This window comes from Dryobates pubescens, chromosome 32 (assembly GCF_014839835.1).
Source record: "Dryobates pubescens isolate bDryPub1 chromosome 32, bDryPub1.pri, whole genome shotgun sequence".
Taxonomy (NCBI): Eukaryota; Metazoa; Chordata; class Aves; order Piciformes; family Picidae; genus Dryobates; species Dryobates pubescens.
The window spans coordinates 4,140,497-4,165,635 of record NC_071643.1 but is presented as its reverse complement, the minus strand read 5'-3'; the positions used below and the strand labels follow the sequence as shown (position 1 = coordinate 4,165,635).

Below are 25,139 nucleotides of genomic sequence, written 5' to 3'. Positions count from 1 at the left end.
CTCTTGAGCTTGGAGCAGAGGAGCCTGAGGGGTCATCTCATTCACGTTTATACAGGTGTGAAGGGTGAGTGTCAGGAGGCCAGAGCCAGGCTCTGCTCAGAGATGCCCAGTGATAGGACAAGGGGTGGAAGCTGAAGGAAAGGAGGTTCCATGTGAACATAAGGAAACACTTTTTCACTGGGAAGGAGACAAACCACTGGAAGGGGCTGCCCAAAGAGGTTGTGGAGTCTCCTTCTCTGGAGACAGTCAAAACCCACCTGGATGTGTTCCTGTGTGACCTGCCCTGGGTGCTCCTGCTCTGGCAGGGGGTTTGGACTGGATAATCACTGCAGGTCCCTTCCAAGCCCTAACATTCTGTGACTCCCTGAGTTTATTAGGTTTTTTGGCTGGTTGGTTTCTTTTGAAACACACAGGACACTGAGAACACCACTTCCATAAGTCCCATCTCACTGATGCCATGGGCCACATCAGGAAAGAAACAGAGCAAGGATATTAGTGGACAAGAAAAATCTCAACTACCTAAGGGAGAAAACCAGGCAGGATTCACTCTGGCCACTGTAGAGAGCTATTGGATAAGCATCTTCAAACAAAGCTCCCAAACTGTGGGTGCTAGGAGGGGGCACACAAAGGTCCATCTCCACGTGGACGCACACCTTCCCCAGCACTTGGTTACCTGAGTCTCGCTGGTAGCCTCCAACCTTTCCCTGGGACACAGCATGGAGGGAGGGAGAAGGTTTCCTGTGTCCTGTCCTTTTGCAGTCTCTCTCCTCACCCCTCCTATGACTGTCTCTAGAGTCTGCACCGTGGAGATCCTGGTCGTGCGCCACCCGGTGCGAGGAGTGGCCGCGAGGGCGAGGTCTGTGCTTTCCCAAGCGTGCCAGCTGGCTGCTGCCCCGCTGCCAGGCCTCCTGCTCAGCCTCCAGTTCCACCTCCAGGGCAGGAAGCTTCTTCTCTCTGCCTTGCCTCTTTGGCTTTCTGCTCTGCCGCCCCTGCTCTGAGAGTCCGCGCTCTGACTCCAGGTCAAGACTGTGAGGTCTCCAGGCCTTCTCCCTGCAGGCTGCTCTCCTCTCCTGCTGCTCCCAGCTATTGCTGCAGTCAGAGGCACTGTGCTCAGCCTCCTCTTCCAGGTCAGGGCTGGGGTGTCTCCTGGACCTTCCCTGGCTGGCTGATTTCCATTCCTGTGGATGGCCATTGCTGGCCTTGCTTGCTTGAGGGGACTTGGGAGGGTGCTCCGCAGGGCAGCGTCTGTGTCCGGAGGCTTCGCCGGGTGCCAGCAAGGCCTCCTCCCGGTGCTGTCGCCGCCGCCGCACGCCCCTCTCACCACTACCGCCTCTGTGGCGCTCACAAACCTGCTCTCTGGGCTGGCCCCAGCGGTGCTCTGAGCAATGGGGGGGGACAAACAAGGTGCAGGTTAGTGGCACAAGGGTTAATGATGGTTCAGCAAGGCCAGGAAGCAGATGAGGGAGCGTGATGTAAAGAGAGGCTGGAAACGCAGGCGGAGCATGAGGGGGGTCAGAAAGGAGAGCAGCAGGAATGTAAGGCTGGCAGCAGGGCACAGGGTGAAATGGCAGCCCAGCCCAAAAGTGTGTGCAAGCACCTCCTAAGACAAGCACAAGCCAATACAGAGATGAAGCACTTCAAAATTATGCCATCAGGGCTGAAAAACAGACAGCAGAGCAGCTCATCTCCTAGTGACACTGTCACAGCTACTGAAGCCACCAGAGAAAGGTTTGCAAAGGGGGACACAAGGTGCAGGTAAAGCTGGGAGGCAGCGTGGGAGGGGTGAGATGTAGGGCAAGGAAGGGGCCAAGCAGAGGGTCAGTTTGGATCCTGGTTTACGAGCACCAGTGTCTTGCCCTGGGTTCAGGCACAAGTTCCTTCTGCAAGCAGCCTCCCCCAGTGGGGAAAAGATCCAGATGAAGCAGAAGAGAAAGAAAAGCAGGAGGGGATTTTTTCCATTAATTTTATCCACTACTCTCTTTAAAGCAAGAACAAGACCATAGATGAGCTGCAGCATCCAACTGTCTTCCACCACAGGCTCTCATGTAGCTGTCGCAGGCCTAGAAGCTTCAGGGCCCGCACTTATGCATTGCCTAAAGGGAAGTTAAGGCTCTGACTGCAGACAGGGTTATAGTTATTTAAGGGCAGGCTAAGATTTCACCAAATCCAGGCTCCTGACCTCAGCAATGCAGCTAGAAAAGCCCCTTACTCAGCAGCCTGGCAGGTTTGCTTCCTCCATGCTTTCCAGAAAGCAGGTGGAAACTCTCTTTGCTTTTAGTTTCAGTAATAAAACTGCCACAGTTCTGAGGAGGCAGCAGTCTGCCTGGCTCCAAACTGCTGACCAAATTATTTTCCAGTCAACCCACTGCTAAGAAAAAAAAACCCCATTGCCCTGGGTGAACTGGTTTTGCTCTGCAGCAGCTTTTCAGAATGAAAGTGTAGTTCTGAAGAAACAAAAAAGTTCCTTGCAGCAGAGGCTGATTTCAGACAGAGCTGGACCAGAAACCGCCCCCCAGCCCAGCAGTGTAAGACTCTGCTCCACTGCTGAGATGTTTTCTGTAATGTCTCAAGTGCTACATGCTGGGGTCAGAGTGGCTGAGAACAGCCAGGCAGAGAGGGACCTGGGGGGTACTGGTTGATAGTAGGCTGAACATGAGCCTGCAATGTGCCCAGGTGGCCAAGAAGGCCAATGGCATCCTGGCCTGCATCAGGAACAGTGTGGCCAGCAGGAGCAGGGAGGTCATTCTGCCCCTGTGCTCAGCACTGGTTAGGCCACATCTTGAGTCCTGTGTCCAGTTCTGGGCCCCTCGGTTTAGGAAGGGTGTTGAGGTGCTGGAAGGTGTCCAGAGAAAGGCAACAAAGCTGGGGAGGGGTTTGGAGCACAGCCCTGTGAGGAGAGGCTGAGGGAGCTGGGGTTGCTTAGCCTGCAGAAGAGGAGGCTCAGGGGAGACCTCCTTGCTCTCTACAACTCCCTGAAGGGAGGTTGTAGCCAGGTGGGGGTTGGTCTCTTCTCCCAGGCAACCAGCACCAGAAGAAGAGGACACAGTCTCAAGCTGTGCCAGGGGAGGTTCAGACTGGATGTTAGAAAGAAATTTTTCACAGAGAGTGATTGGCCATTGGAATGTGCTGCCCAGGGAGGTGGTGGAGTCACCATCATTGGAGGTGTTTAGGAGAAGACTTGATGGAGTGCTTGGTTGCATGGTTTAGTTGATTAGGTGGTGTTGGATGATAGGTTGGACTCAATGACCTTGAAGGTCTCCTCCAACCTGGTCTATTCTATTCTATTCAACAGCTTTCACTGCACATGAAGTGCATTTTGTTTTAATAAACAGCTCTGCCTTCCTTGCAGTCATTTGGATTCTGGGGTGGGGATGAAAAACAAAATAAAACAAAGAGCCAACAATAAAACCCCACCACACACACACAAAAATAACCCCAAACCAAAAACAAACAAACAAACCCAACCCAAAACAAAACAACCACCCAACACATACCAAACCTCAGTGGACCTTTCAATGACTGTTCCAGTCAGGATAAGAAATACCAACAGCTTTCAGAGCCAGCAAAAATAGCCTAGAAAAAATCTGCCTTGAAAAGAAATCTGTGTGGCTTTTATCCAGAACAGGTTTAGTTTGTTTCCAAAGGCCTGCAGTCACAGGACAAGGGGCAACGGCTTCAAACTGGAGAAGAGTAGATTTAGATTGGATGTTAGGAACAAGTTCTGCACAGTGAGGGTGGTGGGACACTGGAACAGGTTGCCCAGGGAGGTAATTGAGGCCCCATCCATGGAGATATTCATGGTGAGGTTCTACAGGGCTCTGGGCAAGCTGTAGTTGAGAATGGCCCTGATCACTGCAGAGGAAATTGGGCTCAGATGACCTTTGGAGATCCCTTCCAACCCAAACCATTCTATGAGTTTCAAAGACACAAGGACTGCAAGAGCAATCCTCAGCAGTTCCTTGTTAACTGGTTGGGGTTGGTTTTTTTGTCCAGTTTTAGATCATTCACAACTTCCAGACTATAAATAGCCAAAGAAACAGTCTAAGTGACTTACTGAACACAGCCTGAAAGCAAGAGCCAGTTCTGAACAACACTAAGAGAAGTCTAAAACTTCAGTCAGGTTTTTTTTTAATGAAGGAAAGTTCAATAAATACAGCAGCAAGGAACAGAAATCACCAGAGAGCAAAGCATGGGCACACTGGGCAAGGGTTGCTGCAGGTAACACAAGCATGCCAAAGAGCCCCAGCAGAAGATTTGCTATTGTGGTGTCCCAGGGCCATCAACTCCATAGCAAGCACCACCACATAATCACTCTTCAGGTCCTGGTGCAACTCTCCCAAGCAGCAAGGAGTGAGCAATTACAGGAATGTTTTTTGTGGCACAGACACTTCTGGGAAGAATTCCACCTCTTTTCACAGTTACTTTTTTCACTCTAAGAGCTCAGATTGCTTTGAAGCAACAGCCCCAACCCACATTCCTCCTGGATGTGCATACTTCCTTATTCAGTCTCAAGGCAGACTAAAACCCAAACAGAGGAAAGGGCTTTGTGTGTGTGTGTGTGTGTTTAAATTCACAGACAATAAACACAACACAAACTGAGGATGCTGGAGCCTAATCAAACAGTGCCCAAGTGCTGATGAGTTTCCAGATCAACAGACTAGATGCAGTCATCAAAATCCTTCCTAGTTTTTAAGAAGCATGGATCAAGAGCAGGACTATTATGACTGGTCAGCCAAAACCACTTCTACCTCGTGTTCATGACTACAGATGATTGCAGGAAGACCCACAAGATATTCTGCTCTCTGAATCTGCATCACAGCCTCAGCTCAGCTGATCTCTGTTACAAAATCTCCATTCTGTTCTGTTACCTCTGCACAGCAACACTATTACCTATACTGAGGGAGCTGGGGTTGTAGCCTGGAGAAGAGGAGGCTCAGGGGAGACCTTATTGCTGGTCTACAACTACCTGAAGGGAGGTTGTAGCCAGGTGGGGGTTGGTCTCTTCTCCCAGGCAACCAGCACCAGAACAAGAGGACACAGCCTCAAGCTGCACCAGGGGAGGTTTAGGCTGATGTGAGGAAGTTCTTCACAGAAAGAGATATTGGGCATTGGAATGTGCTGCCCAGGGAGATGGTGGAGTCACCATCACTGGAGGTGTTTAAGAAGAGCCTGGATGAGGCCCTTGATGCCATGGTTTAGTTGATCAGACGGTGTTGGGTGATAGGTTGGACTTGATGATCTCAGTTTTTCAACCTGGTTAATTCTATTCTATTCTATTGTGCTTTTTCAGGCACTTGTCCTATTTAATTCTGAAAAACTGAACTGTGAGTTGGCCAAAAAAGTCCAAGATCAAAGTCTTTTCCAGCTCTGTACACGGAGCAGGACTCGAGGTCGTGAAGTCTCCACTCCATTACCGTTTTGCACTTTGTGCTTTGTTTTCTTGGCCATCCTTGAACCCAAAATACTTTGTGTGAAGCTCAAGTGAAAAAGACATTTAACATCACCAATGCATTGATGTTAGACTGAGAAAGAAGAGGTTTGATCTTCATCTTCACCATCTGCTAATCAGAAGCAGCTTGCCTCTTCCACACCACAGGCTTATTGGTTTGGGGTTTTTTTAAAGCAAGAACAGAAGAACCACCACCAGTGCCCAGCAAAGCCATTCCCAGATTGCTCCATAATTAAACACACCCAGATTCCCTCCTCTTAAAAGAAGGCCTGCATTCAATCATAAAAGCCAACCAAGCAGGACACAGCCCTGTGGGTCCTATCTCTTCCACAACCTACAGGCCCAGATGATCGCAGCAGAGACATTCTGGGGAGATGACCTTGCTGTTATTCAGTAAGTCAAAGCAGTTGGGCTAATTTTAATGCTTGGACACATACCTGCAAGGGGTTATTTTTGAAGGGCTGTTCCCATGAAGCAGCACTTATTCCTTTAGGCACGGAGCCATGAGCTGCAAACAGAACTGTTTCTCTTCGAATGCAAGGGTAGAATTACAGCTGCATTTCTCCCCCCACTCTCTCTGGGTGTTGCACAGAAGCAAGTGTGGCTTACCAGTACCATCACCTACTTCTATTTTTTTTTCCCCACAAGCCCTTTTAAAACATGCAAGAATGGGTGTGCTTGCACATACATAGACCACATGGCCTAGCTCTGTCCTTTAGGCCATCTTCTGGGACATCCAAAAGGGTAAAACTGTATCCTCTACTGGGTTTGGTGGGGTTTTTGCTTGGGTTTTTTGTTTGGGGTTTTTGATTGGTTTATTGAGTTGTCTGTCTGGTTCTGGGGGGGTTTTGTTTGTTTTTAACATTTCCTGATCCTAGAATAGTCAAACCCTGGCCCTGGAAACCCTGGTCCTGGAAACCGATGCAATGCTGCAGAACTCAGAGGCAGCCTCTGAAATGAAGGTGCCAGGTCCCCAGGTTCATCTCTATTGCTGTGTTTTTCTCTCTCTCTCTCAGAAACATACCTCCATCCTCTGCATAATAGCTGTCTTCATAGACTGTGTGTCCCTGGGTTTCTGGGTAGTGCTTCTTGTGCTTCTTTTCTTCCTGCAGTTGTAGGAGACGGGCAATGTCCTGCAGAGTGAGAAGAAAACAGACATTGTACCTCCAGATGCCCCCATCCAAATTCTTTAGTCACTTACAAAAAAGCCTGGTAGATTAATGTTTCAGACAGCAACAACAGCAGGGTTATTCTCAAGATTCAGCTGCTGGGCTGGATGAAGCTTCCAACTTAGTGGCTGACACAAGGGGCCGCTTCAGAAAGCGATGTCCAACTTTCCCCAGCCCCACTGTTAAGCTTCCAAGCCCAGAGCAGACTTGCTGGTTCCTGTCCCACAGGCACACAAGCCTGCAAAGCTCTAATGGCCAAGGCATGGCAGAAGGGAATGTATGTGCAACCACAGGCTTTCAGCAAGGAACCAGAAGTCACAGGAGTGGGCTGGACCTGTCCCTGGGCTCCACCAAGGAAAGAAAAAACACAGAGGCAGACGATCCCCAGTAGAAGACACTTCTGACTGGAAGGAGTTCCCAGGACAAAGTCATGAACTTGCTTCAACCTAGCTGTAATTTACAGGGACTGCAGGGTGCCAGGCAGGGAAATGCATCAATTTGACAGAGGCTAAAGGAAAAGAAAATGGAAAGGGACTTTAGGAAGAGCAGAAGGGGCAGAAGGCTGGAGCACTGCAGGGACTGCAGCTGTTTATCTCCTGTCACAGTTTTGGTAGATGTGCCATCAAAGAGAGCAGCACTCTATTTTCCTAATTGGTTTTCCTTCTAGATGACTAATGGATCAACAAGGCCTGGCAGCAGCAAACAGCTCCCTGGGGCTTGCTCATTTTGGGGGCCAGAAGTTTACAATGCAGTGGCTGCAGTCTGAAGGGAAGAAGAGAAGCTGGAAGACGCCGACAGGGCATATTAGCTCTTGGATGCTATTCATTTAAGCCTCCCTAATCCTCAGGAACTTTCATAGAGCCACACAAGCAAAAGCAGACACTGCAGGCAGGAAAGGCATCACTGAAATGCAAACTGAGAATGAACACCCTTCAGAGCAAAGTTAGCACTCAAGGACATTGGATGGGTGGGTGCTCAAGCACAACCTATTATTTCAGGACTCCAAACAGATCTGCTCAGTCACCAGCTTTGGGGAGGACCTGGGGATGCCACAGGTTCTTTGCTGCCACAAAAAAAAACCCCCAAAAGATTCCTTCCCTGACAAGGTTAACCTCTTCTAGCAAGTACAGTAAGTCTATAAATACATGGGCTTAAGCACATTATCTCCAGGACTGAGACAGCTCAGGACTTGCAAATCCAAACAAACCATTCCCTACAAACTGGGCTTGTAAGCAGGCAGGCTTAGCACTTCCTTGAAAATCCCTGCACACCAGACTGGCTCTGCTCAAGCACAGCACTGGCATAACACTGCCAGCCACTACTGAGACCAGAGAGCCACCACAGGCACTGGGCAGTGTGACAAACACAAGACTGACTGTGGAAGTTGGAGCTGTTTAGTCTGGAGAAGAGAAGGCTCCAAGGAGACCTTCTTGTGGCCTTCCAGGATCTGAAGGGGACTTACAAGAAAGCTGGGGAGGGACTTTTGAGGGTGTCAGGGAGTGACAGGACTGGGGGGGAATGGAAAAAAAAATAGAAGTGGTTAGATTCAGATTGGATGTTAGGAAGAAGTTCTTCCCCACGAGGGTGGTGAGAGCCTGGCACAGGTTGCCCAGGGAGGTGGTGGAAGCCTCATCCCTAGACATTTTTAAGGCCAGGCTGGATGTGGCTGTGAGCAACCTGACCTAGTGTGAGGTGTCCCTGCCCATGGCAGGGGGGTTGGAACTGGCTGACCCTTGAGGTCCCTATCAACCCTAACAATTCTGTGATTCTATAACTAGCCCAGCAGGAGATGGTCAGCACAATGGTTTGACAGGTTGCAGGGCCCTGTTGTCAGGCTGCTGACATGCCAGTAGCCCCCTACCTAAAGCAGGAAGGAAAGGTGCAGTCCCCACAGCCAACATGAGTAGCATTGTATCCCCTTCACCTTCCTGATTGAAATGAGACAGAAGTTTCACATCTGCAGCACAAATCCTTGAGACTTCCTTCCACTCTCATTGCCATAAGCTCCTCTTGGAAGAGCTTCCACACCTACCTGGGCAGCCTTTCAGCATCTGCCTGGACTCAGTGGTTTAAGAAAATGAGGTCTCACACAAACAACTTAATCCTTCTTTCAGGCTCTTCCAGGAAACACAGCCACGTGCTGCACATGGGGAGGTTGAGGCTGGATGCTAGGAAGTATTTCTTCAGTGAAAGGGTTCTCAAACATTGGAATGCTCTGCCCAGGGCAGTGCTGGAGTCACCATCCCTGGAGGGGTTTAAGCAGCCTGTGATCCTAGCACTTAGGGACATGGTTTGGTGTTGACCCTTCAGTGCTGGGTTGAAGGTTGACTGGATGAGCTTGAAAGTCTCTCCCAGCTGGTTCTGTATAAGCCCACTCACCACTTGCCCTCTTCATTAGCAAGGCCACTGGCATCAACAAGCCTTGCACCTTGTGCTCGAGGACTGTATCCTATTCCTGTAACAGGACCCCCCCAAAATCTCTGAGCATACCAGGATCTCTGAGGACAAGGTCTGACACCCCAGGCAAGCCAGCTCCTGTGGCTAATGACCAAGAAATGTCTGCACTGAGAGGGCTGATACAAATAGCCCTGCCACCCCTGCAGCTTTAAAGGTTACCTCGTCTTTCTCCTCTTGCCTGCGGCGCTGCTCCGCTTCAAACACCAACTTCACTTGGATTTCCTGAGCCATCTCACAGTCCTGTCGCTCCCTAGAAGGCAAGGAGACAAGGATTATAGGCAGCTGAAGTCAAAGGCATCAGTCAGCCTGCAGAAAGGGATAAAAAGAGCTGAAAAACCAGCTGCCACACGCAGAAGAGTTACCACTTGGTGTTAGTTCAGAGCCTATGAATCCTCACCAGGGCCCAGAACTCTCTGTACTCACTGCTGACCAAATGTAGCAAATAGGTCCCAAAACATTCAGAGAACAAAGGAAAGGAAAACAGATTCCTAGGCAGTTTGCTAAGAAAGGAGGATTCAGGGTGGGGCAAGCCAAGGTACTGCATAAGAGTCTCTATACAGTCAAGATTCTTCTGGGGAGCTTTTGTACACCTGGAGCCAAAGAAGGGGTTTAGAGGAACACTTCTTGCAGGCACTTCTGGGAAGTGGTCTCCATGGGAAAGCCAGACAGGAGAAAGGGCAGAAATGCTGATAGCAAAGCACAGTATGCAGGCCAAGAGGAAGCTGGAGGTGGCAGCTCAACAAGAAGTAAGAAATAACACTGAGGTGGGACAAGACAGAAAAGCAGATCCAGTGCCAGGAGGCAACTGAGCAATACACATCAAAATGAGGGATGGTGAGGGAGCAGCAAACACCCACTGCAGGTGCCAGAGCAATACAATAGTGTGCTCACTGGGGACAGACAAAGAGATCACTCAATTACCAGAGTAATTGAGACACAGACTGAGTGTTTCATCTGTGCAGACAGACTGGGAAGGGCCCATCCCAGGAATGCCATATAGAGAGCACCTGCAATTGTGCTGTACTCAGCCACAGGCCCTGTTGCCCAGCAAGCAGGCTGGAACTATGGCCAGGGGTTCCTCAGGGCAACCCAGAAAAGAAGTGGGGGACTTGAGAAGAAATATTATACAGGAATAACCAGGTTGGAAAAGACCTTCAAGGTCATCAAGTCAGTCCAACCTACCACCCAACACCATCTGAGCAACTAAACCATGGCACCAAGGGCCTCATCCAGGCTCTTTTGAAACACTTCCAGTGCTGGTGACTCCACCACCTCCCTGGGCAGCACATTCCAATGGGCAATCACTCTCTGTGAAGAATTTCTTCCTAACATCCAGTCTGAACCTCCCCTGGCACAGCTTGAGACTCTGTCCTCTTGTTCTGCTGCTGGCTGCCTGGGAGAAGAGACCAACCCCCACCTGGCTACAACCTCCCTTCAGGGAGTTGCAGAGAGCAAGAAGGTCTCCCCTGAGCCTCCTCCTCTCGAGGCTAAGCAACCCCAGCTCCTTCAGCCTCTCCTCACAGGGCTGTGCTCCAGACCCCTCCCCAGCTTTGTTGCCCTTCTCTGGACACCTTCCAGCAGCTCAACATCCATCCTAAACTGAGGGGCCCAGAACTGGACACAGGACTCAAGGTGTGTGGTGGTTTGAGCCTCTACTGGGACTTAAAAGCTCAGATGAGGGCAAGGCTGAGAATCCCTTCCCCTGCTTCCCCCTCCTCCTTCCCAATAGAGAGGGAAAAAAGAAAGGGAAGGAGCAAATCCACCAACACCTTCTTGCTCTCTCCAACTCCCTGAAGGGAGGTTGTAGCCAGGTGGGGGTTGGTCTCTTCTCCCAGGCAGCCAGCACCAGAACAAGAGGACACAGTCTCAAGCTGCACCAGGGGAAGTTTAGGCTGGATGTTAGGAAGAAGTTCTTCCCAGACAGAGAGATTGGCCATTGGAATGTGCTGCCCAGGGGGGTGGTGGAGTCACCATCACTGGAGGTGTTTAGGAGGAGACTGGATGAGGCCCTTGGTGCCATGGTTTAGTTGATCAGATGGTGTTGGGTGACAGCTTGGGCTCAATGATCTTGAAGGTCTTTTCCAACCTGGTTAATTCTATTCTATTCTCTACAGAAAGCAAAGAAGAATGAGAGAAATGGATACATGGTTTAGGGTGAGGAGGGCCACTACCAAAGGGAGAGGCTTTAGAAGACAAATGCCATCAAGAAAAAACTACTGTGTCACAGGGAGGGAAAAGGAAGATGCAGCAGCAAGGAAGCTCTTCATTTTTGTCAAACCCTGCTACTGGGTACTGCATGTTATTTATAAACCCCCTTCCCCCAAGTCAGTGTCACAACAGGACAGTTCCTTCCCTTTCCCAGCCCACCAGGTTTGCAAACACTGTCCATAAACTGACACACATGGAGAGACAGCCTGGAAGGCACTCAGGAACGTCAGTGTTTGTAGGGCTGAGCTATCAACAAGTCAAACATCAGTTTCTTTCAGCCAGGTAATAAAACCTGGCACCGTGCCTCTGCTGCATTCACTTGACTCCACAGAGAGATCTGTTCAAAGGGACATGAGCTCAGACAGCAGCACATCTAGCTCTGGAACCTGGCATGTAAAAAAGGACCTTTGCAAACCTGGCACCAGCAGGGAACACCAGTCCCCAGCAAAACAACAGCTGCACATGCAAATCCTGGGGAGCAGGCTGGCAGGGGGCCTGAGATAGAGGATCTCCTATGACCTCAGTCTGAGAGGACACAAATCCAGGTAGAAAATAAGTTAAAGGTCAGACATATCAAGGCATCACACATCTCCAGTTCCCCCAGCACCTGTGAACAGAGTGAGGGTGCCAAGTTCATCAGCACCAACTGACTTGCTAAATGCTTAAAATACATCTTATTGCAGGCAAAGAGGGCACAGCAACAGCTAATCATCCTTCAGAGCCTAAGCAGCAAGGTCATTGCTGCTCCATGCACAGCACAGCAGCAGAGATGCAAAAGCAGCAATCATAGAATTGTCAGGGTTGGAAGGGACCTCAAGGCTCAGCCAGTCCCAACAACCCTGCCATGGGCAGGGACACCTCACACTACAGCAGGTTGCTCACAGCCACATCCAGCCTGGCCTTAAAAGCCTCCAGGGATGAGGCTTCCACCACCTCCCTGGGCAACCTGTGCCAGACTCTCACCACCCTCAGAGGGAAGAACTTCTTCCTAGCATCCAATCTGAATCTGCCCACTCCTAGTTTTGCTCCAGCCCCCCCAGTCCTATCACTCCCTGACACCCTAAAATGTCCCTCCCCAGCTTTCTTGTAGCCCCTTTCAGATACTGGAAGGCTACAAAGGTCTCCTCAGAGCCTTCTCTTCTCCAGACTGAACACTGTTCCTGCCAACAGGCAGGATTCCACAGGACAACGTGGAATATGTCATGTCAGTCCCTAAGAACTACTCAACAGCAACACAGGATTAGATTTGGGGGTTTATTGCTCAGAGGCCATTAAATACTGAGACATGAGTAGTTAATCAACATAAGATACTTTCCCAACTAGACTGAGCTTAAGAAAAGAGGTTAAAGAACTTTGCTGCCATCCTTGGCAGTGTGCAGGCTGCAGGTGTAAAAGATGCTTTGAAATCATAGAAGCATAGATTTGTCAGGGCTGGAAGGGGCCTCAAGGATCATCTAGTTCCAGTCCCCCTGACATGAAAGTAAGGCTTGGTGCTTCCCTGAACTCTTAACAAGGGAAAAGTTCTTTCTGTTCTCTCATTTATCTTCACAAAGTCTTTCTGAGAGAACCTAGGATTTGAACTAGAGAAGAAAGAGCAGCCCTGTAAAGGAATGGCCTGTGTGCCCTCTTTCTAAAGACCACCCAGTTCTGCCCTTTTGCACCTCCCATTGCCTTGCAGGGTCAAACTGTCCTAGACCATACAGAAAGCAACAAGAGTGAGGGCAACACTGCAGCCAGAACACACTGATCTTGTACAAGGAGACAGTGGAAGCATTCAAAGAAAGACAGGGATCTGCTGGAGAGGGTCCAACAAAGAGCTGTGAGGATGCTGAAGGGACTTCATCATCTCCCCTGTGAAAAAAGACTGAGAGACCTGGGACTGCTTAGTCTGGAGAAGAGAAGGCTGAGAGGAGATCTTATTAATGTCTATTAATATCTGAGGGGTGGGTGTTGAGAGGAAAGGGCCAGGCTCTTTTCAGTGGCATCTGGTGATAGGACAAGGAATAATGGATACAAGCTAGACCACAGGAAGTTCCACCTCAACATGAGGAAAAACTTCTTCACTGTGAGGGTGCTGGAGCTCTGGAGCAGGCTGCCCAGAGGGGTTGTGGAGTCTCCTTCTCTCCAGACTTTCAAAGCTAAGCTGGACATCATAGTATCAGTCAGGGTTGGAAGGGACCACAAGCATCATCTAGTTCCAACCCCTCTGCCATGGGCAGGGACACCTCACACTAGATCAGGCTGGCCAGAGCCTCAGCCAGCCTGGGCTTAAACACCTCCAGAGACAGGGCCCCAACCACCTCCCTGGACAACCCATTCCAGGGCTTCACCACTCTCATGGGGAAGAACTTCCTCCTCACCTCCAGCCTGACTCTCCCCACCTCCAGCTTCATTCCATTCCCCCTAGTCCTATCACTGCCTGAGATCCTGAGCAGTCCCTCCCCAGCCTTCTTGGAGCCCCCTTCAGATACTGGAAGGCCACAATTAGGACATGTTCCTGCATGGCCTGCCCTAGGTGCTCCTGCTCTGGCAGGGGGGTTGGGCCCCATGATCTCTGGAGGTCCTTTCCAATCCCTAACATTCTGTGATTCTGTGACTAAAATGATCCAGTGCAGTGTGCCCAGGCAGCCAAGAGGCCAAGGGCATCCTGGCCTGCATCAGGAACAGTGTGGCCAGCAGGAGCAGGGAGGTCATTCTGCCCCTGTACACTGCACTGCTTAGGCCACACCTTGAGTCCTGTGTCCAGTTCTGGGCCCCTCAGGTTAGGAAGGAGGTTGACTTGCTGGAATGAGTCCAGAGAAGGGCAACAAGATTGGTGAGGGGTTTGGAACATAGCCCTGTGAAGAGAGACTGAGGGAGCTTAGCCTGGAGAAGAGGAGACTCAGGGGTGACCTTATTACTCTCTACAACTACCTGAAGGGAGGTTGTAGCCAGGTGGGGGTTGGTCTCTTCTCCCAGGCAGCCAGCACCAGAACAAGAGGACACAGTCTCAAGCTGCACCAGGGGAGGTTTAGGCTGGATGTTAGGAAGCAATTCTTCACAGAAAGAGAGATTGGCCATTGGAATGTGCTGCCCAGGGGGGTGGTGGAGTCATCATCATTGGAGGTGTTCAGGAGGAGACTGGATGGGGTGCTTGGTGCCATGGGTTAGTTGTTTAGGTGGTGTTGGATTGGTTGAGGGGTTGGACACAATGATCTTGAAGGTCTCTTCCAACCTGGTTTATTCTATTCAATTACAAAAGGATGTGTCCAGTTTCCTCCCCCCTCTCTTGCTTTCAGGAGCAGAAGTGCTGCTGACACACCATTCTGCATCAGCAGCTCTGCCTGTAACTGGGCTCACAAAGTTCATCAATCCCATTTCACAGAGTCCCACAAGCAGCAAACTGTTTCCAGCTCCCAGCAAGCCACCCCCAGAAACAAAAGGAACCATACAAAATTGATTCTGCTGTTGTCACTTACATGCTCACATCTCTAATTGGCAATGAAGGCAAAAGCATTGAGGGAAAGCAGACTGCTCAGAGACACACATGGATCCAACCCAGTGCTGCCAGCACATGCTGGGAGCACTGCAGAGGGTGGCCAGTTTGTCACACACCAGCTTCAAATCTTTCAGGAGCAGCTCCTTTGAAGCCAGTCCTGTATCTCATACATCTGCAAAGCAGAGCTGCTCTACTCCACTGCTGCCTCTGCCAGATGAGCCACCCAGGGTCTGTGATCCACCATCAGGCTGTACTGGCTGGGTGGCATCACAGAGCAGGAAACAAGCTGCTGGGAGATGCATTCTGTCCTGCAGAACTTGCATTTGCAGGGAGCCCCAACCTGCTGTCTCATCACTGGGATCTGACTGAGCCCTGTCACACAACCTGACTGGTACTGTGTCTTCTGCATTGCAAAAGACTAAGCTGGAGGCAACAAACAGCACCCAGAAAACCCTCAACCCAAAGCAAACCACCAACGTCACATCCGGACTGGGCAGCACAGGTTGTTTTGCCCTGCACTGCCATGCTGCACTTCTGCAACACCTCCCTAATCTTGGAGCCACAGCTCACAGAAAGCCACAGTGGCAACTGTCATGTGTGATGCTTGAGGGGACCTGCAATGCAAACTGGATTATTCATTACACATCCTCCCACAGCTCCTGCAGAAGGCAGTGCTCATCCAGTCTGCTCTTAAACACTTCCAGGGATGGTGACTCCACCACCTCCCTGGGCAGCACATTCCAATGGCAAATCTGTCTGTGAAGAATTTCTTCCTACCATCAGCCTAAACCTCCCCTGGCACAGCTTGAGACTGTGTCCTCTCCTTCTGTCACAGGCTGCCTGGGAGAAGAGACCAACCCCCACCTGGCTACAACCTCCCTTCAGGTAGTTGTACAGAGCAGTAAGGTCTCCCCTGAGCCTCCTCTTCTCCAGGCTGAACACCCCCAGCTCCCTCAGCCTCTCCTTGTAGCAGAGGTGCTCCAGCCCCATGATCATTTTTGTGGCCCTCCTCTGGACCCTCTCCATCAGGTCCAGGTCCTTCCTGTGCTGAGGGCTCCAGAGCTGCACACAGTACTCCAGGTGAGGTCTCACTAGAGCAAAGTGCCAGAATCAGCTCTCTGGATCTGCTGACAGCACTGCTTTGGATGCAGCCCAGGCTGCCATTGGCCTTCTGTGCTGCAAGCTTACACTGCCTGCTCCTGTCCAGCTTCTCCCCCCACCAGCACTCCCAAGTCCTTTTCCTCAGGGCTGCTTTCTATCACCTCCTCCCCCCACACTGTACTGATAGTGAAGATTGTTCTGGCCCAGGTGCAGGACCCTGCACTTGCTCTTGTTGAACCTCATGAGGTTCACCTGGGCCCACACCTCTCCAGCTTGTTCAGGTCCCTCTGGATGACATCTCATCCCTTCCTCTTCACCTTGGGAAGAGGGGGGAGTTAAGAGAGAACATGTGTCATTTGTCTAGTGGCCAGCCCAGCCCTGGTAACAGATAGCCCAAAGGAGAAAGGAAACAAGAGCAAAAGGCTGATCGACCTGAACCCCCCAGTCAACCAAGTCAAAGCAGCTGGCTTCAGTGCTCTGAGCAAACCCAGCCAGCATTTCAACAGCTCCAACACAAACTCACAAGTCCTTTTGGTGTTTCTGAGCACGTGCTTTCAGATCCTCCTCCTCTTGCAGCTTCTTGGCCACCTTCAAGTCATGCTGCACCAGCCGATTACGCTGAACGTTTGTCGCCAAGTGGTGCTCAACTGGAAACAGACAGACAGAGATAAGAGGCCCCCAGATCAGAACTTTGTGGTATAAGCAAGATAAAAAACAAGTGGGAGGGAGATTCCAGGCCAGTTCTTGGCAGGGAAATAGTATGTAATATTTCCAAAGGTGGGGAAGTTCTGAAGTGAAGTGAAGCTAGCAGCTTCAGCCTGCACTGAGGGGGCTGGGGGCTGTGTGTATGGAGCCTGCTACCAAAACAAGAGCTGCAGATCACAATCACACACAGGTTTCAGGCTCTGCATTTCCTTTGCTGGCCACTGGAAATTACCCTAGATTTAATACATTGGGTCTGGAAGGGACCACCAGAGGCCAGGAAGTCTAAGCTGAACCTAAACCACTTCTGATGGCTGCTTGCCTAATTTGCTCTTCAAGATCGTCCAGCGGAGGGAATTCCTCTCCCTCTCAACATATCCATCCCAGAATCTCCCTACCTTTATATTTAGAAACTGAGGACTACAGCAAGTCCTTTCCCATACATGGATAGTGCCTGCAGCTCCATGAGCTGCAACTGAAAGCCATCTTTGATTCAGTGCTCTCAGGTTCCAGCAGCAAGGGCACAGCTCCAGCCCCAGCTGCATGCGTGGTGCTGTAGCTGGCACGGTATTAGCACTTAGCACTGGCTGACACCAATGGTCTGAGCCCCCAACAAAGCAGATTAGATTGGCCACTGTACCTGAAACTGCAATGCAAACAAAGTAACAGAGAGGCATGCAAAAAGAAGAAAACTAATTAATTCAAAATCACCAGTCACTTGGAAGCTCCTGGATGGACTTTTTCTCTCCCTAAGGAGAGCATTCTATGATGCTATAACTGACTGGGTAGATGCAGGGAGAGCAGTGGATGTAGTCTACCTTGACCTTAGCAAGCCTTTTTTTTGACACTGTCTCCTGTAAGATCCCTGTGAGCAAGCTCAGGAGGTGTGGGATAGAAAAAACACACAGTGAGATGGATTAGGAACTGCTGTGTAAGCAGGGCAAAGAGTCAATGGTGCCAAGCCCAGCTGGAGACCTGTCACTAGTGGAGTCCCCCAGGGATCAGTGCTGGGACCAGTCCTGTTCAACATCTTCATCAATGACACTGATGAGGGGCCAGACAGAGCCTGCACAGCAAGTTTGCTGACAATACCAAACTGGGAGGCTTGGCTGAGACACCTGAAGGCTGTGCAGCCATTCAGAGACTTGGGCAGGCTGAGAGCTGGGCAGAGAGGAACCTAATGAGGTTCAACAAGGATAAGGGCAGAGTCCTGCACCTGAGCAGGAAGAATAAACTGCAGCAGTACAGGCTGGGAGGTGATCTGCTGGAGTGCAGCCCTCTAGAGAAGGACCTGGGAGTCCAGGTGGCCAGCAAGTTCTGCATGGGTCAGCAATGTGCCCTGGTGGCCAAGAAGGCCAATGGGATCCTGGACTGCATTCAGAGGAGCAGAGCCAGGGAGGTTCTCCTCCTCCTCTACTCTACCCTAGTGAGGTCCCACCTAGAATACTGCATCCAGTTCTGGGCTCCTCAGTTCAAGAGGAACAGGAATCTGCTGGAGAGAGTCCAATAGAGGGCTACAAGGATGCTGAAGGGACTGGAGCACTGCCTTGTGAGTAGAGGCTGAGAGCCCTGGGGCTGGTTAGTCTGGAGAGAAGAAGATGGAGAGGGGATCTAATAAATGTTAGAGGGCTGGGAGTCGAATAGGAAGGGACAGGCTCTGCTCACTTGTGCTTTTGATAGGACAAGGGGCAATGTATGGGAACTACAGCACAGGAGGTTCCACCTCAACATGAGGAGGAACTTCTTCACTGTAAGGGTCCCAGAGAGGTTGTGGAGTCTCCTTCTCTGGAGACTTCCCAGCCCTGTCTGGATGTGTTCCTGTGTGAGCTGTGCTGGATTCTATGGTCCTGCTCTGGACTGGAAGATCTCCAGAGCTCCCTTCCAACCCCTAACATCCTGTGATCCTTATAGCATACAGCTGCTCCACCTCAAAAGGTCCTAAATGGAAGCCTCCTTTCAAAAGGCAGGTGCTAGTAATTCTGAAAGAAGTAAACAAACAGACCTCTGCTGGTTGCAGCTCGAGTCAGCCTATAAAACTTGAAGCTCCCAAGATTGCCAGTCATTTCTAAAAGCTTTGCACAGCACCAAAACCTCAAGTGCACTCCTACGTGCACTTGCCATAAATGGCACAAACTCCACTCCAAAAGGGAGCACATAATTGAAACCTGAAGTGCAGCTGTCTCCAGGCTAGAACATGAGCTGAGGCAGCATGCAGAGTAGCATGAAGCACAGTGAAGACAGTAATAATAATCCAGATTCCATTAAAAAGAACAAATGAAATCATACAATTGTTAGGGTTTGGAAGGGACCTCAAGGCTCAGCCAGTTCCAACCCCACTGCCATGGGCAGGGACACCTCACACTAGGTCAGGTTGCTCACAGCTACATCCAGCCTGGCCTTCAAAAGCTCCAGGGATGGTACCTCTACCACCTCCCTGGGCAACCTGTGCCAGTCTCTCATCACCCTCATGGGGAAGAACTTTTTCCTAACATCCAATCTGAATCTACCCACTTCTAAATTCTTCCATCCCCCCCAGTCCTATCCCTCCCTGACACCCTCAAAAGTCCCTCCCCAGCTTTCTTGCAGCCCCCTGCAGATCCTGGAAGGCCACAAGAAGGTCTCCTGGGAGCCTTCTCTTCTCCAGCCTGCACAACCCCAGCTCTCTCAGGCTGTCTCCATAGCAGAGCAGCTCCAGCCCTCTGCTCATCCTCGTGGCCCTTCTCTGGACACCTTCCAGCACCTCCAGATCCTTCCTGTAACAGAAGCTCCAGAACTGGACACAGTGCTCCAGGTGAGGTCCACCAGAGCAGAGCAGAGGGGCAGAATCACTTCCCTCGACCTGCTGGCCACCCTTCTCTTGCTGCAGCCCAGGATGTGATTGGCTTTCTGGGCTGCAAGTGCACACTGGGGGCTCATGTAAATAAAAGCAGACAGGATTTTTCCTTAGGAAAGCTAAATAAAGCCAGATGTGTGCTGGGCCAAATTTGCTTCCTTTTGTTCCAGAGATCCTTGCTACTTACTCTCTTGCTCCTGTAAGTTATGAGCCAAGGTGTGATCTTCCAGAACAGCAAAGTCCCGACACACTGAGCAGGGAGACAAAGGAAAGAGGAGTTAGCATTGAGAGCAAAACCAAATCAGCAAGAGAGCTATAGAGGCTGTCAGCATAAATATGCTGAGACTTCAGACACTTCCTACCACCCAAGGCCTGGATTTGTGTCATATTTTTTTCCCCCTTCCCTCTTGCACTTGTGCCTATTTTTGCACTTCATGGAAAGCTTTCTCCACTCTCCCCTCTGAACACCCTTACACTGTCTTTAAGGCCCATGCTGACTTTGTTCACCCAGAACCAACAGCATGCATCTGTGCTTACTGTGACTTTCTTTGCCATGGTAAAGAGTCCAAGAATAGCAACTTCTCCACACAAAGGCACACTGCACATTACCACCTCTGCAGAGCTGAGCAGACTGAGCTCCAGGGCTCTCACTGCAGGGCATTTCAACCAGCTCAGGGATCATTTTACAGTTGTCTCTTGTCAGCTCCACTGACTTTTTCCAAGTGCAGGTGCTGGATGTGTAGCTAGACCCCACCTATGGGATCAACCACTGCAGGGAAAAGCTGGCAGGGGAAAGCACAGCTTCTTCAGAAGATTCTGAAGATGACCCAGAGACAAGCTAAACGAGAAGGGAACAAGCTGCCTTCAGCATCAGCCTGAAAGCAGCAGGGTTTTGCCAATGCCTATCACTTTCCCACTTGAACTTTCAAAGGAATGCTCTACCCACACTCTAGAAAAACATCAGTGCTTATTTTTAACTGGCTGTGATAGGCAAGTTAAAGACAAGAGGGCAACAAGAAGGCAAGCTGCAGGGCTCGGCCTCTCGGCGCTGGCGACGCATCAGCTTCGCAGTGAACCAAGGGCACAGAGTGACCTGTGCCCCCACGCTGCAGGATGAGGCCTCACAGTCTCACAGTATAACCAAGGTTGGAAGAGACCCCAAGGATCATCAAGTCCAACCTGTCCCAGCAGACCTCACAACTAGACCATGGCACCAAGTGCTACATCCAATCTCCCCCCGAACACCTCCAGGGACGGTGACTCCACCACCTCCCTGGGCAGCACATCCCAATGACGAACGACTCGCTCAGTGAAGAACTTTTTCCTCACCTCGAGTCTAAACCTCCCCTGGCACAGCTTGAGACTGTGTCCTCTTGTTCTGGTGCTGGTTGCCTGGGAGAAGAGACCAACCCCCACCTGGCTACAACCACCTTTCAGGTAGTTGTAGAGGGCAATGAGGTCACCCCTGAGCCTTCTCTTCTCCAGGCTAAGCAACCCCAGCTCCCTCAGCCTCTCCTCACAGGGCTGTGCTCAAGGCCTCTCCCCAGCGTTGTTGCCCTTCTCTGGACATGTTCAAGTGTCTCAATGTCCTTCTTAAACTGAGGGGCCCAGAACTGGACACAGGACTCAAGGTGCGGCCTAACCAATGCAGAGTGCAGGGCACAATGACCTCCCTGCTCCTGCTGGCTACACTATTCCTAATACAGGCCAAGATGCCATTGGCCCTCTTGGCCACCTGGGCACACTGCTGGCTCATGTTTAGGCAGGTGTCAATCATCACCCCCAGGTCCCTCTCTGTCTGGCAGCTCTCAGCCACTCTGACCCCAGCCTGTAGCTCTGCATGGGGTTGCCGTGGCCAAAGCGCAGCACCCGGCACTTGGACTCACTCTGCAGAGCTGCCACACACAGGAAACCCATCTGCTCCAAGGGCAGGTAAAGGCAGGGGTGCTGAACAATTTACACTGGAGACATCTGTCACTTGGTTTCCCTTCAATGTGACAAGCTCAGCAGCTTCCTGTGAACCCAGGGTGGGGAAGATCTCCCATTTGAAACACACGACACAAAGCAGAGAGCTGCAAGGTGCTTCTGGAGCTGCAGAAGGAGGTACAGACCTCTCCTGATGTACTCCACATGCAAAAACCTCTGGGGAAGACAAAGGTTTCTCTCAGCAGCAATCTACAGCAGAAAGTGAAAGTAACCCCAAAACTCCCAGAAAGTACCAAAACTACCAGGGGAAGTGATAAGAAACTCATAAATGAGAGGGTTCAGAGTAAGAGAAGGCAGAACACCTCCAGCACTGCAAAGGGTGGGAAATGCACTTGGTGCCATGGTCTAGTCATGAGGTCTGTGGTGACAGGTTGGACTTGATGACCTTTGAGGCCTCTTCCAACCTTGGTGATACTGTGATACTATGAAATACCAGGAAATGAGGAGGTCTTCATGAATCACAGCCCCACAAGCCTGCCTTCTGAATCACAGAATCATTGAATGGTCTGGGTTGGGAAGGGGCCTCCAAAGGTCATGCAGTCCAACCACCCTGCAGCCAGCAGGGACATCCTCCACTGGATCAGGCTGCCCAGAGCCCTGTTGAGCCTCACTTTGAATATCTCCAGAGATGAGGCCTCAACTACTCAACTGGAAGGTGTCCAGAGAAGGGCAACAAAGCTGGGGAGGGGTCTGGAGCACAGCCCTGTGAGGAGAGGCTGAGGGAGCTGGGGTTGCTTAGCCTGGGGAAGAGGAGGCTCAGGGGAGACCTTCTTGCTCTCTGCAACTCCCTGAAGGGAGGTTGTAGCCAGGTGGGGGTTGGTCTCTTCTCCCAGGCAACCAGCACCAGAACAAGAGGACACAATCTCAAGCTGTGCCAGGGGTGGTTTAGGCTGATGATAGGAAGAAGTTCTTCCCAGAAAGAGAGATTGGCCATTGGAATGTGCTGCCCAGGGAGGTGGTGGAGTCACCATCACTGGAAGTGTTTAGGAAGAGCCTGGATGAGGCCCTTGGTGCCATGGTTTAGTTGCTTAGATGGTGTTGGGTGATAGGTTGGACTTGATGATCTCGAAGGTCTTTTCCAACCTGGTTAATTCTATTCTATTCTACCTCCCTGGGCAACCTGTTCCAGTGTTCCACTACCATGGTAAAGAGCTTCCTCCTAACACCCAACCTAAATCTACCCCTCTCTAGTTTGAAACTATTGCCCCTCATCCTGTCACTACAGGTCTTTGGAAACAGTCCCTTTCCCTCCTTCTTGTAGTCCCCTTCAGGTATTGGAAGGCCTCTATTAGGTCCCCCCAGAGTCTCCTCCTCTCCAGGCTGAACACCCCCAGCTCCCTCAGGCTGTCCTCATAGCAGAGGTGCTCCAACCCCAGCCCATTTTGTGACCCATTGATAATATGTAGATTAAGAAACACCAAGGCAGCTTCACAAACCATCTAGAGGAGTGCCCAGCTATCTTCTGAACTAAGAGTTTTCCCCATCAGAAACTCTGTTGCATTCAATAGAGCTTATGCAACTTAGGTCTTTATGCATTGCAGGGTGCCTTACAGATCACAGAAGCTCCTCAAGGCTGGAGGGAAGGGAGCAAGCAGCAGCAGCAGGGTGGAGATGAGGATCAAGATTACAGCTGGATAATCCTGGATGGTGCAATTAAGGCTTTTTTTTGTTGTCTTTTTCTTTTAACTGCAACTTTTTATAGAAGGAAAGAGGCTACAATACACCATACAGCCCTGAAACACTTGCAGAAGGGCATCTGTGTGCAAATACAGGAATCAGAGTGGTCTGGGCTGGAAGGGACCTCCACAGGTCATCCAGTCTGACCTCCCCAACTAGATCAGGCTACACAGAGCCCTGTCCAGCCTCACCTTGAGTATTTCCAGGGATGGGGCCTCAACCACCTCCCTGGGCAACCTGTTCCAGTGTTCCATTACCCTCATAGTGAAGAACTTATTCCTAACATCCAATCTAAACCTGCTCTTCTCCAGCTTAAAGCCATTGTCCCTCGTCCTGTCACTGCAGGCCTTTGTAAACAGACTTTCCCCATCCTTCTTGTAGGCCTCTTTCAGGTACTGGCAGGCTGCTGGTAGGTCTCCCTGGAGCCTTCTCCTCTCCAGGCTGAACAAGCCCAGCCTGTCCTTGTAGCAGAGGTGCTCCCACAGATCTGGACAAGCTCCAGCTGGGGTGCAGGTAGCAGTACTGCTCACAGGTGCTTGGTGATCATTAACACATTTTTATGGGCTCTTGCCCACAGACATTTCATTTCTGTGGTTGCTAATACTACATCAGCCTCAAGAGCTGGGTCAGCCACTAGACAAGTGACAGATGCTCTCTATTAATCCCTCTCCCTTCCCTTTGGGAAGGGAACAGGAGTAAGGGAGGGAGATTCACAGTCTGGAAAAGAAGACCAAAACTACTTTAATGCAAATCATAACAATCAAGGGAAAGATGTACAAACACACATACCAAACCAACATCCAACACAACTCCCTGAGGGCAATTACATCACCATCACCACTGGGGCTGTGACACAAGCCCCAGACCACACTGAGTGATGGGAACCAGACTGAGGAGCTGGATTCACAAATACACAGCTTGGGATTAAAAGCAGAACATGCAGAATCCTCCTCAGACCCCAGCCACCCAACAGAGGTTGACCTCCACAATCCCTCAGCTTTCCACTGAATGTGCCAAGCTGCTCTCTATCATTTTCCTCCAGTCCTGGCTCACCCAGATGACTGGAAACTGGCCAATGTGATCCCCAGCCACAAGAAGGGGCGGATGGAGGAACCTGGAAACTCCAGGCCTGGCAGCCTGACCTCAGAGCCAGGGAAAGTGATGGAGCAGATTATCCTGGCAGCAATAACTGCACCTGAAGGATGGCCAAGGGCTCAGGTCCAGCCAGCAGGGATTCAGGAAGGGCAGGTCCTGCCTGACCAACCTGATCTCCTTCTATGCCCAGGTGACTGCCTGGTGGATGTGGGGCAGGCTGCGGATGTGGTCTGCCTGGACTTCAGCAAGTCCTGAACAGCTCTACTAGCAAGACAAGGCAGGCAGCACAGGGCAAGGAAGAGCATTTCAGAGCTATTTTTTTGCACAAAGATCAGTGCAGTAAGGAATCCTTAGGAAGCTGCATCCCAGCCCTCCCTCCCTGCTTTCCTCACATCCTGCTCTGATCCTGTGACATTCCAGCTCCGCTCTCTTGGTCACGATGATGCCGGCAGACTTTTGCTCCATCCTCCCCAGAGATGCACATGTGCAGGGAAGGACTTGAGTTTGTTGGGTTATTTTACTCCATTCAACCTACACCAGACACATTTCTCTGGTTGGGAAGAAATCTGTTGACAGAAACATGCTTGGCACGCAGGCAAGAAAGTGGGAGGGCCATGGGAGAGCACTGCTGCTCTTCTCTTGGCAGTCTTGCAGCAGCTCCCCCCCCCCCCCAAAAAAAGTCCCATTTCCTCTGGTGGGCTTCATCCCTACAATGCAGCAATTGTTGTTTAACCCTTTCTGATTGATGGGCCACTAAAAACTTGCAGGAGAAAGAGCAGATTCCTTAAATCAGAAGGCCAAGCAACTTGCACTGTTGTGTTGTATTGATGAGCCTGCTTCTTCCAGCTGCTCCTCCAGAGGTCTGCTGGAAGCAGTTCACAGGTCTCCAAAGCTAAACAAATGGGGACAAAGCAAGCAAGGATAATGCCCTGGGGAGAGCCAGGGATGAGTCAGGGGCTGGGTCTTAAAACAGTGATAATTATC

At 50.8% G+C, this 25,139-nt stretch overlaps 1 protein-coding gene across 1 annotated transcript in view; it reads right to left on the bottom strand.

Annotated features, from left to right (window-relative positions):
* CCDC50 (coiled-coil domain containing 50) overlaps positions 1–24,620 on the bottom strand; it is a 32,931-nt gene extending 8,311 nt beyond the window's left edge. Inside the window, exons 1-5 of the mRNA XM_054175540.1 lie at positions 24,548–24,620; positions 19,585–19,647; positions 16,386–16,509; positions 9,235–9,325; positions 6,474–6,582 (exon numbers count right to left, since the gene is read on the bottom strand). Of these exons, the coding sequence (XP_054031515.1) occupies positions 6,474–6,582; positions 9,235–9,325; positions 16,386–16,509; positions 19,585–19,647; positions 24,548–24,620 (460 nt within the window). The remainder of the gene's footprint in view (positions 1–6,473; positions 6,583–9,234; positions 9,326–16,385; positions 16,510–19,584; positions 19,648–24,547) is intronic.
* Between the last annotated feature and the right edge of the window lie 519 nt (positions 24,621–25,139).